Consider the following 17,726-nt stretch of genomic DNA (forward strand, 5'->3'; position numbering starts at 1 on the left):
TTACTTTCTTAAAAAAATTCTATTAGGTCAGAATATTAACAATATCCATATAATTAATATGAGACTTTTCTCAGTATGTTGCACAGAATTCAAAATTGTTATTATATTTTATTAATTAATGATCAAAAAATGAAAAACTCAAATTTCATTCTGATGACTAAATTGTAATAAAAAATACTAAAATTAACCCTGTATCAAATTTAAGTAAAATTGATGACAATAATTATTTCAAAAGATTAATTTTGAATTTTAAAAATTTTGATAATATATAGCACTAGCTGTCGTACCCGTCTTCGACGGGTTTTAGTTTCTACCAATCTGGAAAATCAAAAATACCCGGGAATTTAATTTCACCGGAAAATTAATAATTAGTAACCATTAGCTATTTCGGTAGTATAATTATACTATTTGAATAGTCTCCACCCTTTAGCAAAAAATCAAAAATTATCAAAAATTCGAGAAACCGAATTTCTTAAAATTTAACATTTTTTTCTTCTCTTTTATATCATTAAGCTTCATTATTTTTGTACTCTTCAAAAATACTTTACTTAGATTTAATAGTCTCCACCATTTGGTAAAAAATCTAAAATTATGGAAAATTAGCAAAAATTCAAAAACGGAATTTCTTAAAATTCAACATTTTTTCTTCTCTTTTATGGCTTTTGGCTTCATTATTTTTGGGCTCTTCAAAAATACTTAACCTAATTTGTTATCTCCACCCTTTGGTAAAAAATCTAAAATTATGGAAAAATAGCAAAAATGCAAAAAAATGAATTTCTTAAAATTCAACATTTTTCCTTCTTTTTATGGCATTTAGCTTTATTATTTTTGTGCTCTTAAAAAATACTTTACTTATTCAATAGTCTCCACCCTTCGGTAAAAAATCTAAAATTATGGAAAATTAGCAAAAATTCAAAAAACCGAATTTCTTAAAATTTAACATTTTTTCTTCTTTTTTATGGCATTTAGCTTAATTATTTTGGTTTAATGTAGCAAATTTCTTACTTTACATACTGATCTTTAAATAAAAAACTTTAATAACTTTTCCTGAAAAGCTTGCTTAAAGATTAAAAATCACTATTTTCTTAGAAAAAAGTTGATCTAAAAAAACGAAAAAAAATTTCAAAATACGTCTTTTTTAAAAATTTTATTGTAGATATGGGTTTTATTTATCTGAAAAAGTTAGCTAATGATAGTTTTGCATTTATTTTACAAAAGATAAAAAATTTGCATTTTTTTGATTTTTCGAATTTTTTGGAAAAATGTCATAACTTTCGTTCAAGTTAATATTTTTTAATCGGATAAGGCTATGATTGTAAGTTACGTTAATACCTAATAGTAATATAATATCTTATTTAAAAGTTTTTATTTCGATCTAATAAAAATTTATTTCGTTTAAATAATTTTATTTAGTTAAATCAAATAAATCTTAATTGGATTAATTAAATAAATCCTTGACTCTAATAAATGAATTTATTTAACACAAATAATTTCTAAATTTTATATTTTTTTATGGATTGCTTCTAAACTTTCTATAGTTGAGTATTACATGTTATTTATTAACATTTTAGCATAATTTTGCAAAAAATAATACTTTGTAACTAAAATGGAAATATAAAAATATTTTTTAAAAATCGAAAATTTCTAAATTTTACATTTTTCAATGGATAGCTTTTAAACTTTATATAATTGAATATTACATATTATTTAGTCACATTTTAGCATAATTTTTCAAAAATACTTTCTTATAACGAAGATGTAAGTATAAAAATGTTTTGAATATCAAAAAATTGAAAAAATTATCTTGATACCAATTGCTATGAAGCTTAATTCAATAGTATTTGTGGGCTCTCTGATTTAACTTTTAGAGATATCTTGATCAATGTAAAGACAAAAGTTGAACACGGTGTTTATTTTGGTTTAAAACATTTTCCGGCTTTGTCCAAATTTTTCCTGGTTTATTCGACGGGTGTTTTTTAATAATACATTTAACAGGGTGTCTACCAACCAGAAAAGACGTAAAATATCAGGGAATTTAATGTAACCGAGAAAAACTGGATCTACTTGCTATACAATTAGTTCGAATTAGACTGTACTATAACTCAAAAAACTGGAGGAAATTTTAGATTGATTTTAATACATTATATTGATTGAAGTACTACAAATTGAGAAATATTGTTTTCTGCATTTGAATTAGTTAAAAATAACTAATTTGATAATAAAAAGTCGGTCACTGTTTCAAATGGTATTATTTTCCTAATGAAATAGACAATAGTAACTAATTATTATTTTTTCCCTGTCAAATCAAATTCCCGGCTATTTTCCGGTTTTCTAGGTTGGTAGATACACTGTTAAGTGCATTATCAGAAACTACAACCCGTCGAAGACGGGTACGACAGCTAGTATATATTATATCCTTATTAATAAAATCAGACTTTTGTCTGTACATTGCATAGAATTCAAAATTTCTATTATATTCCTTCTTTTTACACTCTAAGGAATGCGAAAATACTATTAAGAAAATTATGTGTGTATGTGTATATGTGTGTATGTGTGTATGTGTGTATGTGTGTATGTATGTCCGCAAATTTTCGACCGCGTATCACGGAAAAACGGTTCGATCGTTTGAAGTGAAACTTGGCAGTCTTTTAGGCATTAGCCTAACTTAAAATCCTAGCGATAGTAGATTAAAAAATATTAATATGGACGAAAGTTATGCCATTTTTTCAAAAATTCGAAAATTCGAAATTTTTAGTTTTTTCATATACTTTAGTGAATTGTACTTAAACTTGGTACAGGGTTAATTTTAGTGTTTCTTATGAAGATTTAATCGTCAGAATAATAAAATTTTGAATAACAAATAAAAAGTGTTAGATTTAAATATTGAAAAATTAAAAAGTTTAAAAATTGAAATTTTTTTGTAATTAATTTTTATACGGTTGTATTTCTTAGGTCAACAATAAAAATTTGTTGTTGAAATCATAAGTTTACTTTCTTAAAAGAATTCTATTAGGTCAGAATATTAACAATATCCATATAATTAATATGAGACTTTTGTCAGTATGTTGCACAGAATTCAAAATTGTTATTATATTTTATTAATTAATGATCAAAAAATGAAAAACTCAAATTTCATTCTGATGACTAAATTGTAATAAAAAATACTAAAATTAACCCTGTATAAAATTTAAGTAAAATTAATGACAATAATTATTTCAAAAGATAAATTTTGAATTTTAAAAATTTTGAAAATATATAGCACTAGCTGTCATGTCGTACCCGTCTTCGACGGGTTTTAGTTTCTACCAATACATTTAACAATGTTTCTACCAATCTGGAAAATCAAAAATACCCGGGATAAATTAATTATTAATTAATAATTAATAATTAATAATTAATAATTAATAATTAATAATTAATAATTAATAATTAATAATTAATAATTAATAATTAATAATTAATAATTAATAATTAATAATTAATAATTAGTTAATTATTAATTAGTTAATAATTAATTAATTAATAATTAGTTACCATTAGCTATTTCGGTAGTATAATTATACTATTTGAATAGTCTCCACCCTTTAGCAAAAAATCAAAAATTATCAAAAATTCGAGAAACCGAATTTCTTAAAATTTAACATTTTTTTCTTCTCTTTTATATCATTAAGCTTCATTATTTTTGTACTCTTAAAAAATACTTTACTTATATTTAATAGTCTCCACCCTTTGGTAAAAAATCTAAAATTATGGAAAATTATCAAAAATTCGAGAAACCGAATTTCTTAAAATTTAACATTTTTTTCTTCTCTTTTATATCATTAAGCTTCATTATTTTTGTACTCTTAAAAAATACTTTACTTATATTTAATAGTCTCCACCCTTTGGTAAAAAATCTAAAATTATGGAAAATTATCAAAAATTCGAGAAACCGAATTTCTTAAAATTTAACATTTTTTTCTTCTCTTTTATATCATTAAGCTTCATTATTTTTGTACTCTTAAAAAATACTTTACTTATATTTAATAGTCTCCACCCTTTGGTAAAAAATCTAAAATTATGGAAAATTATCAAAAATTCGAGAAACCGAATTTCTTAAAATTAAACATTTTTCCTTCTTTTTATGGCATTTAGCTTTATTATTTTTGTGCTCTTAAAAAATACTTTACTTATTCAATAGTCTCCACCCTTCGGTAAAAAATCTAAAATTATGGAAAATTATCAAAAATTCAAAAAACCGAATTTCTTAAAATTCAACATTTTTCCTTCTTTTTTATGGCATTTAGCTAATTATTTTTGTTTAATGTAGCAAATTTTTTACTTTACATACTGATCTTTAAATAAAAAACTTTAATAACTTTTCCTGAAAAGCTTGCTTAAAGATTAAAAATCACTATTTTCTTCGAAAAAAGTTGATCTAAAAAAACGAAAAAAAATTTCAAAATACATCTTTTTTAAAAATTTTATCGTAGAAATGGGTTGTATTTATCTGAAAAAGTTAGCTAAGGATAGTTTTTTCATTCATTTTACAAAAGATAAAAAATTTGCATTTTTTTGTTTTTTTGAATTTTTTGGAAAAATGTCATAACTTTTGTTCAAGTTAATATTTTTTAATCGGATAAGGCTATGATTGTAAGTTACTTTAATACCTAATAGACTGCCAAATTTCACTTTAATTGGTTGAACCGTTTTCAATTGATGCGCGAACAAAGTTTTGCATACAGACAGAGACAGACAGACAGAAATTTTTTTTACATTTTTAGAATTCTAATGTCTCAAAACGAAAAAATATATAAAAATTTTCAAGTTTGGAGCAATGTACAGATAGTAATCTGATTTTATTAATATAGATAATGTTCGTTCACATTAATAACTTTTAGTTTACTATAGCTACACTAAAAAAAGTTATATGATTCAAGTAATTATAATTATTTGAAAAATAATATCTTATTTAAAAAGTTTTTATTTCGATCTAATAAGAATTTATTTCGTTTAAATAATTTTATTTAGTTGAATCAAATAAATCTTAATTGGATTAATTAAATAAATACTTGACTCTAATAAATGAATTTATTTAACACAAATAATTTCTAAATTTTATATTTTTTCATGGATTGCTTCTAAACTTTCTATAGTTGAGTATTACATGTTGTTTAGTCACATTTTAGCATAATTTTTCAAAAATACTTTCTTATAACGAAGATGTAAGTATAAAAATGTTTTGAATATCAAAAAATTGAAAAAATTATAATTGATACCAATTACTATGAAGCTTAATTCAGTAGTATTTGTGGGCTCTCTGATTTAACTTTTAGAGATATCTTGATCAATGTAAAGACAAAAGTTAAACACGGTGTTTATTTTGGTTTAAAACAATTTCCGGCTTTGTCCAAATTTTTCCTGGTTTACTCGACGGGTTTTTTTTAATAATACATTTAACAGGGTGCTTACCAACCAGAAAAGACGTAAAATATCAGGGAATTTAATGTAACCGAGAAAAACTGGATCTACTTGCTATACAATTAGTTCGAATTAGACTGTACTATAACTCAAAAAACTGGAGGAAATTTTAGATTGATTTTAATACATTATATTGATTGAAGTACTACAAATTGAGAAATATTGTTTTCTGCATTTGAATTAGTTAAAAATAACTAATTTGATAATAAAAAGTCGGTCACTGTTTCAAATGGTATTATTTTCCTAATGAAATAGACAATAGTAACTAATTATTATTTTTTCCCTGTCAAATCAAATTCCCGGCTATTTTCCGGTTTTCTAGGTTGGTAGATACACTGTTAAGTGCATTATCAGAAACTACAACCCGTCGAAGACGGGTACGACAGCTAGTAGTGAATATATTTGATTATTTGTTATATTTGTTTATATAGATGTCAAACAGAGCGGTTCGAGGGAAAACGACCTACCTTCAAAAATGGGAAATCATTTATCCTTGGGTGACAGCAGATGCCAAAGATATTTATTCTGCACATTGCAAGTTATGTGGGAAAAGTTTTGCTGTATCTAGTATGGGACAACAAGCACTTAGGAGTCACAGTGAGGGCAAAAAGCATAAGCAATATGTTGATGCTGTTAAAAAAAGCCTACCAATAGAATATTTTCAACCTGAAGTATCACATTCATTAACATCCGCATCCGATACGTCAAGATCGAATGAGATTCAAACAGTTTCAAAAACATTTAAAACAGCAAATTATAGATTCAGCTCTTGGTAAAGAATCTATTACCAGAGCTGAAATTTTTTGGTGTCTGGAAACTATATTGACGCATAATTTTTTGAGAAATGCAGCAAGTGCAACATTTAGAGTCTAGAGTTATAAATCACGCTTTTGTTAGCATCAGTCCCATATGGGAAAGGAGTGGTCACATGTTCCCGAAGTAGAAGAGTGAAATACGAAATTTTTACTGGATATGCACTTAAGAAAAAAAGTAGTAAAACGCCATTTTCAAATTTTTCTCCGCCTTGAAAGAAACAAATCTGCGCGAGCGAGGTCATTCTCTCTTTGAACAGAGTATAGAGCAGATAACCAAATTCGCTATAATATTGTCTAAAATCGTCTATTTGGACGCCTGGTGGGGACTATGGAAAGTACATTTAAAAGAGCTAGAGTGGGGATAAGTCACCATAGGCAGAGGGTTAAAATAAATGATTCATTGAATAATTGAATGTTTCATAAAATTTAATTTTTATGAAGTTTTATTGAATTCAATTCATGAAAAGAATTTAAATAATAATTTATTAAGATAATTGCATTCATGCGAAGAATTTTATTAAATTTTGTTTAAATAATTGATATTTTGACAAGAATTTTATTGAAATTTACTTCTAGAGAAGAGTTTTGCTACCTATTTATAAAAATAACTTCATTCTTAATTGAAAAGAATTTTTCAAAAATTTTGAACATAATTTAATTTCTGCAAAGTATTTTATTACTTTTCAAAAGAATGGAATTCTTGTGATAAATTTTGATGTTTATCAAAATAATTGAATTTTAGAAAAAGAATTTTATTAAAATTCCTTAAAATTATTTTATTGAATAATTGAATGTTTTTTAAAATTAATTCAAATTTAATTAAATTTTCCGTCGAGTTCTAATGGAATTTTTAAGAATAATTGCATTTTTCGAGGAATTTATTTAAAATTGTATTAAAAATATTTGAAATTCTGCTTAAGATAATTGAATTCCTAAAAGAAATTTTATTCTCTATGAAAATAATTGAATGTCTTCGTAGAATTGTATCAACAAATTTTTTTTAAAAATTAAATTTTGTGATAAATTTTATGAAAATAGTAAGTATATTGAAAATCATTGAATTGCGAAAAAGTTTTGAAAATAATTGAAATTTTCCAAAGAATTTTATTTAAATTTTTGATAATAATTGAATTCCTGTGATGAATATATTATTGCTATGTATGAAAATAATAAATTGAATTTTGCAAAGAATTTTATTAAAATAATTTAATTTCAGTAAAGAATTTTGCTATTTATGAAGATAATCCGTTAAAACTTTTGAAATAGGTAATTAAATAATAATAATATTAAAAAATTCATTCTTGTCAAAAAGAGAAAAAAATTGAAGGTTTTGTATTAAAATTCATGGTAACTTCATAGTTTATGAGGCAAACAAAAAAAGACACCAAAATTCAGAATTTTCTTAAGAATTCTAGAAATCTAATTTTCTCCAGTACTTTTAATAAAAATCCCTGACTTTTCCCTGATTTCCCTCGCCTGTAGCGAACCTGATTCTTGAAAAACCATCGCATCGGCAGAAAACACCATCAACTTCTACTTCGTATTTTTGAATTAAATACCCAAAAGTAACCAAATAAACGAATTATTATATACACAACCAAATAAAATAATAAAAAAACCAAATTAAAAATACGAAAATAGCCAAATTAATAAACAAATAATTAAAGAAACGACCATTATACTTAAATAAGCTAGCACTAATTAAAACTACCATATTCATTTATTTCATGATATTAATTTTCCAACATGCATGTATGCATCATCACAAATATAAACAGTAAGGAGAAAAAGAAACAATTAACATTAATTAATATCGACACGATTGAAAAATTTTTCTTGCGAGGCAAATATAATATAAAAATCAAACATAAAATCAAATTTCAATTAAAGAGAATTGACAGGCCATACAAAATGTGTGATTAACCAAGCGAGGAAAGATTAACCCATGCACGAAGATTCAATGCTACTGTGTGTTTGTTGTATGGAGGAATGGAAAATAATTAAAATGGAAACAGTGCACTTCTCTTGTGTACACGAGAGTAAATCCTCGAGAGAATGTAATTGAAATAATGACCACGAGACAGTGGGGACTAGTTTTTACTGTTCTTGTTCAGGAGTGCTTGCTGGCGCTTGCATGCTACACACAAAGTGCACATTCTGTTGAAGCAGTGCTATTTTCAGATGAAGCGTACACACTATTTACAACACTTCTTCTTCTTCTTCTTCTTCTTCTTACTCTTCTTTCTTCTAAAGATCAACCATGTAATTATCGCTTATGCGGAAAGCGGTAAAATTTTCATTTAAACAAACGACTTTTTTACAAGTTAAACCCTTCACACATAAAATATCCATTACTCTATTCTATTTTTCACGTAATTTTAATTAATTTAGTGGAATAGACATTGTGTAACTGTATTTTTATTTTTATATTATCGACGAGAATATTTTATGCTTTCCGTTAATGCCCACAATTTTGAATAATTAGTTTTCATTTTCTATTCGCAGGTTCTGGCATCATTAGCTCTTTCTATGGGAACTCTATCATCTGGTTTATCAAAAGGATATACATCACCAGCTTTAGACTCAATCCTTGATACTCAACAACCTAATTTGTATCAAACAACACGGAATGATACCTGGTAAGCTTTTTCCAATTATAAAAAGCACCTCAGTGAAGTTTGTAACGTTTATAATGATTGATATAGAACCGACGGATTAGCTCAGTCGGATAGATGCCTCGCTTGGCGGTCGTTTAAGGACCAAGGGTATAAGTACCTTTGGTTCGCGCCCATTTGGCTTGGTATTTTTCCGGCACGTGAGATAATCTGAGCGGGAGGTTTGACGTCGAGGTATAATGATGTACACCGTCGATTATTGTCCGGTACACACCATTAGAACTCGACTGTCGATAAACTGGTTGTACTCAGAGAGGTTTTCTACAGTTTCCCTCTTCTCTGGCGAGAAAACCCATTGACGGGTGGTCCAGGCAAATGCGAGTACTCCTAATTTTCAAGTCGCTCTGTAGGCGCAAAGTTAGGTTAATATATAGAATTTTCATATGTAGAATGGTTATGCTTAATCCAAAAAAGTATTTCTCGGGGACTCTTGTCGAAGTGCGTAAGGCCAATAGGGCAGGAGTATAAACAATAAAAAAAAATAAATAATGATTGATATAGAAAAGGAAATAATTTTCTATTAAAATTTTTATAACTTTTTGTTTACGAGGCTAAAGTTCACAACGAGTTTAAAAACGAAAACAAAAAAATAATGCTGTAGATTATTTTATTTTTGCTTTAAATTGTTGCTATTAAGCAACAATTTCTCAAAAATTAACGGACATGAAAATTAGAGTGGAATTTTCTTTTTGATTTTTCCTTTTTAAAAACGCTTCGGACTTCAGCCCTAACTTATCCCTGATTTTTAAACAAAATTATGACTTTTTCCCTGACCCTAAAGAATATTCTGATTCACTCTAAAAATGATTAGAAAGTCAAAAAAATGTTCTATTACATTTATTTACAAATTTCTTTAATTGTAAAATTATTAGAAAACATCAACAACTTCATTTTTAAATAAATATTTAATTATTATAATTTTTCCACAAGAATTCAGATTTTTCTGAATTTGATTTTATTCACGCAGAAAAATCCGATTGAAAATTGTGGAGTTCAGCGCTAGTAACTTAGATTTCATTCCCAAACTTGTCTACCTTTGCGGCTCCAGGATAGAAAACAGGGAAATGAATCGTAAAAGGTTTAAAGCACGTCAGTAGGCTTAAAATGTTTTCGTTCTTATGCACACTTATACGCGGAACAAAGCAGACTAAACACATTCATAGGCGCTTCTGGGCGGAGTCCAAGGCAAGTCTAGTGCCGAGTCCCATACTGAATATAATGTGAGCAGATCTTCTAGTGACCTACATTATTACTTTTATTTGTCAAAATATTTACTTTTATTGGAATATTCAATTTGAAACTAAATATAAAATCTAAAAATGAAACAACTGAAAATATTAGAATACTTTGAATTTTATAAAACTTCTCACTGGGATTTTTATTATTCTTTAGATATTTAAACGTAGAATCTCTTTAAAAATTAAATACAAGTCCTTTGCCATTTTTACTAAAATGATTTGTTTTAAAACGTTTAAAGAAAGAGATTATATTTAAATATCTACAGATTAAATAAAAATCCCAGTGCAAAGATTTTTAAAATTCAAAGTATTCTCTATTTTTTACATATTATTTCATTTTAGACTTTACATTTAGTTGCCTAAATTCAACATTACAATAAAATATAATAACAATTAGGCATTGCACAACCGGCTAAAAACAAAATAAACACACACCTAACCTCAAAATGAGATCAAACATTTCACATAGATATTCTTCCACATTCATTTGTAACACTAGAACTTTATTACAAAACTGCACTCACTATTATATTTAAAACTAGAATTTTTATTAATTGAAACAATTAATACACTACGAACTACACCGAGACTTCCGTGTACATATCAAAAACGAAGAAACTGAACAAACGCGGGCGCAGGCGCGCCAGAGTTTCGCATTCCTAAAAACTGTTTGGGAATGAATCTAAGGACTCTCGCACAGAACAGTCCCCGTTTAAGTGAACGTTGATACAAAGTTTGTAACAATTGAGTAGCTGAATTAAAATAAATGCAAATAATAATAATTGTACCTAATTCTTTTCACCTTTGAATTAATTACGGAATCTGATTGCACTTGTTGAAAGAAGACTATTGGCGTTTATTAAGATATTTAGCATTGATCTTTATTGAAAATCATTCCTAAACTTTTTGGGATTGAAATCTAAAATTTAATATTCCTCCCTACGATAATAGAAATTACTCAAATGATTTTATATTCAGTCCGAAATCTGAATTTTCATTTTTCTCCGTGTTTGACACCATTTCAAAATTTAATTATTTTTAAAAATTCATGCTATACCTAATGCTTTTAATATTCATTTATCATATAAAATAAATTTTAACTGAAATTCATTTTTAATTCAATTTTTATTAGAAAATTCTACAAGAATTCAATTATTCAAATTCAAAAATTAAGTGATTTATTAAATAATTGAATTCTTTCGAAGATTTTTAATAGAATTTTTAAGAACAATCATTGAATTCTTTGCAGAAATTCACTTAAAATTGTATTGAAAATAATTGAAATTCTGCGACGAGTGTTATTAATTATGAAAATAATTAAATTATTGCGAAGAAATTTATAAAAAAAAAGTTGGACAAGTGCGAGTTGAACTTGCACTGCAATGGCGGGCTCCGTACACAAATATTAAAACAATACTTGCAACATTTATCGGTAATTGGTAGAATTAAAATAAACAATTAAAAAAATATATTAAAATCATTTGATAAAAAAAAATAACTAAAAGAAATTATAGTATTGTTTACAATATTAGATATAAAATACTTTAATTTCTTTTAGTTATTTTTTTATCAAATGATTTTAATATATTGCTTCCTCATAGAGGAAGGATTGTATTAGCAAAATTTTTGATTGTGATTTTTTGACATATTTACAAACTTTTTTTTATTATACCTAATCTTTTAGTACTTTATGCACGAATGGGCGTTGCCCGTATAAATGTTATAAATAAATATAAAAAAATTTTTATGTAGGGGAGACTGGGGCGAAAAGTTAAACTGACAAGTACTCTGCCAAAAAATAAACCGGTTAACGTGAAATAAACCAAAAAAATTTTTTCTTTTTTTTGAAATTTCAATTTTTTAAATTTACAACTATTCTAAAGCTTTTGTCAAATAAACAAAGATCTTTTATTTACTAAATTACTTGTTTACGTATACTTTAACTTATCTACTACTTATCACCTATCAGAAAATAGTTTTAGTAGGCTAAAAATAGAATTTAACTTTTCGCCCCAGGGTGGGGCGAAAAGTTAAAAAAAACAAAATTTTCAAAAAAGGACAAAACATGTATTTTTTGCGAAAATATCAGGAACCTTTTTATTGAAAGTTGTAGAGGACAAGTTGCCCTACAATATTGATATACAAATATTTGCATCTAAGCGGCTTATATTGCAAAAAAAAATCATTTATGCAAAATTTAACTTTTCGCCCAGTCTCCCCTAATTTTACCTCAGAAGTCCAAAGAACGGATTTTAAAAAATTGTCCCGATGTGTGTTTGTGTGTGTGTACTAACATTACACTGTAAAAAATTTAGAGAGTTAACAGACTCGGGAGTTGGGAGTGAAATTTTTCGAGTTAAAAATCAACTCCAAAAGAGAGTTAATTTCTAACTCCCTCACGGAAAAAAATTTTTACCGTGGGGAACAGCTAATTTCGAAAAAAAATAACATAAAGAATCTATTCAACTAATTCAGTGAATGATTTCCAATGCAGTAGTCAAACTGTTTCTCTGATATAGAGAAAATGAATTTCACTAGTCAGCCATATTGGAAATATTTGACAGATTACCATTCTCATAGAAATTTCTCTAAAATCACAAATGTCAAATTTACATTTCTTACCTCTAAATACGTATTAATTTACTAATTTTACATTTTATTAGTTATAATATAAAAAATATAATTAATAGAATTTGAAAATACGCTTTGAACATTAATTTAAAAATGTTTTCATTCAAGTGTTATTTTGAGGTTATGTTGTTTTCAAAAGGTAACGCAAGAAATATCATTTTCGCTCACGAAGAAAATTTGTTCCTTATATTTTACCGAATTTTTCAATAAAGTTGGGATATAGTAGCATAATCGTAATTTTTAATAATTTTTATATTATTTTTTCGGTAACAATATTTAAAATCTAATGTGATATCTTTATTCCTTAAGAACTAGTAATGTAAAAGTTAAAAAAAAATTGAAACTGAACGTTTAATGTAAATTATAGCGAATTCGGTTATCTGCACCGGAGCACTCTCGGAGTGCTCCAGAGCAGGAGTAGCATGTTCGGTTTGACAAATGTGCTCTAGTGCAGATCGTTTGGAGTATTCGCTTTAGCAGCACTGCTCCGGCGCAGATCGTTTCGAGTATTCGTTTTGGCAGCACTGCTCCGGCGCAGATCGTTATTTGTGTTCGAATTAAGAAGTGTGCACTCTCAAGGATCGAAAGGTGCAACAAAATTTGCTCCCACAATTTTGTTAGTGCAGTTTAAAAAAATGTCAAGAGAAGCGGCAAATTTAAAAATTTCACTTCTAACAGATTTAATTGACACCTCTAGCGATAGTAGTGAAGACGAATTATGTTTTTTATAATGAATTTTGTATTTAGAGAAAGACTAACATTCAATATTTTAATATTTAATAAAAACAGTAAATAATTTTCAATATTTTTAATATTTAAATAAAAATACTCATTATAAAGTAATTATTTGGTCTCAAAGAAATAACCTTTTCACTTATTTTATTATTGTTGTTGTTAGTAGTTCAAAATGTCAAATAGTGTAAACAAAATTTATATCAGAAATATTATTCGATAATTTTGTGATTAACAATTCTGCTATATCAAAACATTGACCGAATAAGATTTTAAAATTCTAATAAAAATATCAAATTTTTTGCTTTTAAAAATATTATTTATGTATACATCATAAAATATTTAATTTTAAGTAAAATAATTTTACATTTAAGAAGAAAATATATTGCATAATATAATGTATAATAATATATATAATATAATAAATATAATATTACATTATATTATATAAGTTTAATTAAATTTAAACTTCGCGCCAAACGAGCAGTGTATGCTTTACACCATAGCAGTTCATGTTGTGCTCCTGCTCCAAAAACAGTCAAACTTTGCCAGTGTTCATGACGTCATAGATTGCCTCAGAGTAGAGCACAGCTTTTTGAGAGCAGAGTAAACTATACTCCTACACCGAGCAAGATCGCTCTCGGAGCAGATAACCGAATTCGCTATTAAATAAATACCTCCTTGATGGGCACTAACGTTTCAGGAATAGTTCGGTAAAACTTTCTTGACTTGCCTAAAGTTTTAGTTTTCTGGATTGAAATACTTTATTTCAAGTGTCCCGCAGTCAAATGAAAGACTTTCACACTAATAGTTGATTTTTCCAACTTATTTAGACTTAATTAATAATCATTTTATTATTATTTAAATTAAAATTCAATTAATTAATTATTTTAAACACTTATTAATTGCTAAATATGTAATAAATGCTTTCAAATCATATAAAAAGAAAATATAAAATAGCAATAACATACTTATTTTTTTAACATATAATTTATTCATTTTAATTAAACATGAATAATAGTAAGTAAGTAAGCAAGTAAACATAAGTAAGTAAGCAAAAAGGAAATAAATAAGTAAGCAATTAAACATATAAGTAAGTATGTAAGTATAAGTAAACAAGTAGGTAAGCAAAAAAAACTTGCTTGCTTACTAGTTTACTTTCTTATTTGCATACTTACTTGCTAACCTACTTATTTGCTTACTTGATTATTTCATTCCTGCTTACTTCCTGCCTTATTTACTTATACTTCCTAATTTCCTTCTTGGTTACTTTGCTTACTTTCTTGTTTCCTTTCTGCTTACTTACTTCCTTATATGCTTACTTGCTTACTTTCTTATTTCCTTCTTGCTTACTTGCTTATTTCCTCCTTGCTTACTTTGCTTACTTGCTTATTTCCTTCTTGATTACTTACTTTCTTATTTGCTTACTTTCTTACTTGCTTATTTCCTTCTTGCTTACTTAATGCCTTATTTGCTTACTTGATTATTTCCTTTTCGCTTTTTAATACCTCACAATTATTATTTAATATTTCAGAAAGATTAATTTTCTATTAATTAATTTAATAATTTCCAACTTGCACTTTTAATATGTATATTTTTAATTTTAAACACAAAAATTGGAAAATAATAAGGATTTTCATAAATTATTGTTTTATTCCATTAAATACAAATTTAAACATTTTTTAATGTAATAATAATAATGTAATTTTAATGTAATTTTAATTTTAATTTAATGTATTTAATAATGTAAAAATTTTAAACATTTTTCTTTATAATAATAAAAACATAATTTAAAAATATTTCATAAATTGACCTTGAATATAGTTAGAAATGATTCATTAATATAAATAATTTTTAGTTTTGTACAACGATAGTTTATTAATTTGAATCTTTCTCACAAGCGGTGAAATAAAATTGAGATTGATATATAAGGACAGTTGAAACTTTCTGAAGCATTAATGTAAAGCGTGCGATGTGTGTATTAGTGTATGCGTTTAGAATGTACTGTAGGCAGGTGTATCAATTAGTATTTGTTCGTAAACAATTGTAGGGGGTTTAGGTAGTGATTAAAGTAGGTAAATTGAGAGTTACGGCAGTATTAATATACATCTACTGAAGTAACATTATTTTTTATTTTTGTTCTTCAAGTTTTACCGAACTTTCAGTAAATTGCAACTCGTCAGTTTTACCGAAGACTTTATCTTACGTTTTACCGAACTATTCAATAAATATGAATGTAGCGAGCACTTGGCTTACGTTTTACCGAACTGTAACTGAAGCGCTAATACATGTATCGTGAGCTTTATGATTTTTACATTATTTTTCAATGCAATTTCTTTTACAGTCTAGTTCTTGAAAAATTACTGTTTTGACACTTCATCCCAGTTTTACCGAACTAAATTCAGTAAAATTTCAGGAATAAATTTTCTCCGTGCTGGATCAGCGAAAATGGATTATCGATGGAGCCAAATCAGTGAAACTTATAGCTATTATAGTGATTGTTATCTCTACTTTAGTAGAACTTTTTTTAGCGTGCTTCATTCAACACCCGCGCGAGTTATTTTTTCCTTGGGGAGTTAGCATTTGGGTGTGAAGTTTTAACTCTCTTTATTTAACTCCCCTGGCTTTAACTCCCCAATGGGTGCGACTTTTATAGAATCCCCTGGGGAGTTAAAATTTAACTCCCTTTTTTTACAGTGTACATTTGCCTCAATATCTCAGAACGAGAAAGAACTAAAGGCCTCAATTTTTTTTTAAATTGTAGGTCTCTCCGGGGGACCTAAAATGAGAGTATTTTCAGCCCGATTTATAAAGTTTAACTATATTTTTTTGCATTTTTCATTTTGTAAAAAAACGTTTTTTGGCCATAACTTAAAAAAAATGTTAGGGCACCTATAAATGTTTTTCTTTAGTTTTGTAGAGTTTGTTGAGACACATCTTTTGAGCCTTCATTGAACATTTTTCGTCTATATTAACCAGAGATATTAAAGTTTTAAAAATCTAAATTTTTCGAAAATAACACTTTTCTGAAAACTTTGTTGAAAAATATAAAAATAATTTTAAAAGTATCATTACCAACTTGTAGAGCATTAAAAAACGCTTCGATTGACATATTTTTGAACCTGACTTGGTCAGAAATTATCAAATTATTGGTATTTGAAAAATCAAAAATTGTGGAAAATATCATTTTTTCAACATTCTTGTTTATTAACCTATGTGTAATTATTAAACTATTATAACCATCTTATGGAATATATAGAAACACATCTTTTGGACCAAGATTTAATGATTTTTAACCCTTTTATAAAAAGTAATTATTATATTTCAATTATTATTATTTCTATGAGGAAGCAAAGTGTTCATGAAATGAACACCAAAATTATAAAAATGTACAACTTGGCAGCGGTTTTTTTAATTGTTTATTTTAATTCTATTAATTACCGATAAATGTTGCAAGTATTGTTTTAATATTTGTGTACGGAACCCGCCATTGCAGTGCGAGTTCAACTCGCACTTGTCCAATTCTTTTTTAGATTTTTTAATATGTTTTTTGTGATCAGACTGTAAAAATATACTAATAAACCCATTTTTAGTTAATTAGATCAAATAATGTGGAAATTAGAAAAAACAATTTTTTTTCTAAAATTTTTTTAGTTTTTTCTTGACAACGCTATGGCCATTATTACATAGCAAGTTCTCTATATTTTTCCTGTAATATTCGCGTTAAAATACACCAGTATGCCAAATTTTAGCCCTCCATGTTGAATAGTTTAGAAGTTAAGAGTGGGGGATGGTACTTTTTATGCATTTTTGGCCAAAAATCTTGTTATTTCCTTGACAACGCTATAGCCATCACCTCCAATCACATTCTCTATATTTTTCCTGTAATCTACGTGTGAAAATACGTATCTGTGCCAAATTTGAGCTTTCTAGGTCAAATAGTTTAGCCGCTAGGGGGGGGGGGCACGATTTGGCTACGGACACAAGAGTCTCACCAATAGGGTTCCGCCGATACACCGTATAGGTGTACGGAATCCTAAAAATGTGCAAATCATTGAATCCCTGCGAAATATTTATTATTTATGGAAAAATTAAAAGTTTACGTAGAATTGTATTAAAAATTTTTTCATATAATTGAATTCTTTTAGAAAATTTTATTAGAATAGTAGGTATTG

The 17,726-nt window shown here is 26.7% G+C and overlaps 2 protein-coding genes across 3 annotated transcripts in view; one reads left to right on the forward strand and one right to left on the reverse strand.

The window, feature by feature from the left end:
• Positions 1-17,726, reverse strand: part of LOC122509825 (mediator of RNA polymerase II transcription subunit 20) — a 423,200-nt gene that overhangs the window by 378,570 nt on the left and 26,904 nt on the right. The window lies entirely within an intron of this gene.
• Positions 1-17,726, forward strand: part of LOC122509818 (facilitated trehalose transporter Tret1-2 homolog) — a 327,738-nt gene that overhangs the window by 300,587 nt on the left and 9,425 nt on the right. For both annotated transcript variants that reach the window (XM_043624074.1, XM_043624073.1), the window contains one exon: positions 8,781-8,914. In XM_043624074.1, the coding sequence (XP_043480009.1) occupies positions 8,781-8,914 (134 nt within the window). The remainder of the gene's footprint in view (positions 1-8,780; positions 8,915-17,726) is intronic.

The sequence above is a fragment of the Leptopilina heterotoma genome, unplaced genomic scaffold (assembly GCF_015476425.1).
Source record: "Leptopilina heterotoma isolate Lh14 unplaced genomic scaffold, ASM1547642v1 Lhet_63, whole genome shotgun sequence".
Classification (NCBI taxonomy): Eukaryota; Metazoa; Arthropoda; class Insecta; order Hymenoptera; family Figitidae; genus Leptopilina; species Leptopilina heterotoma.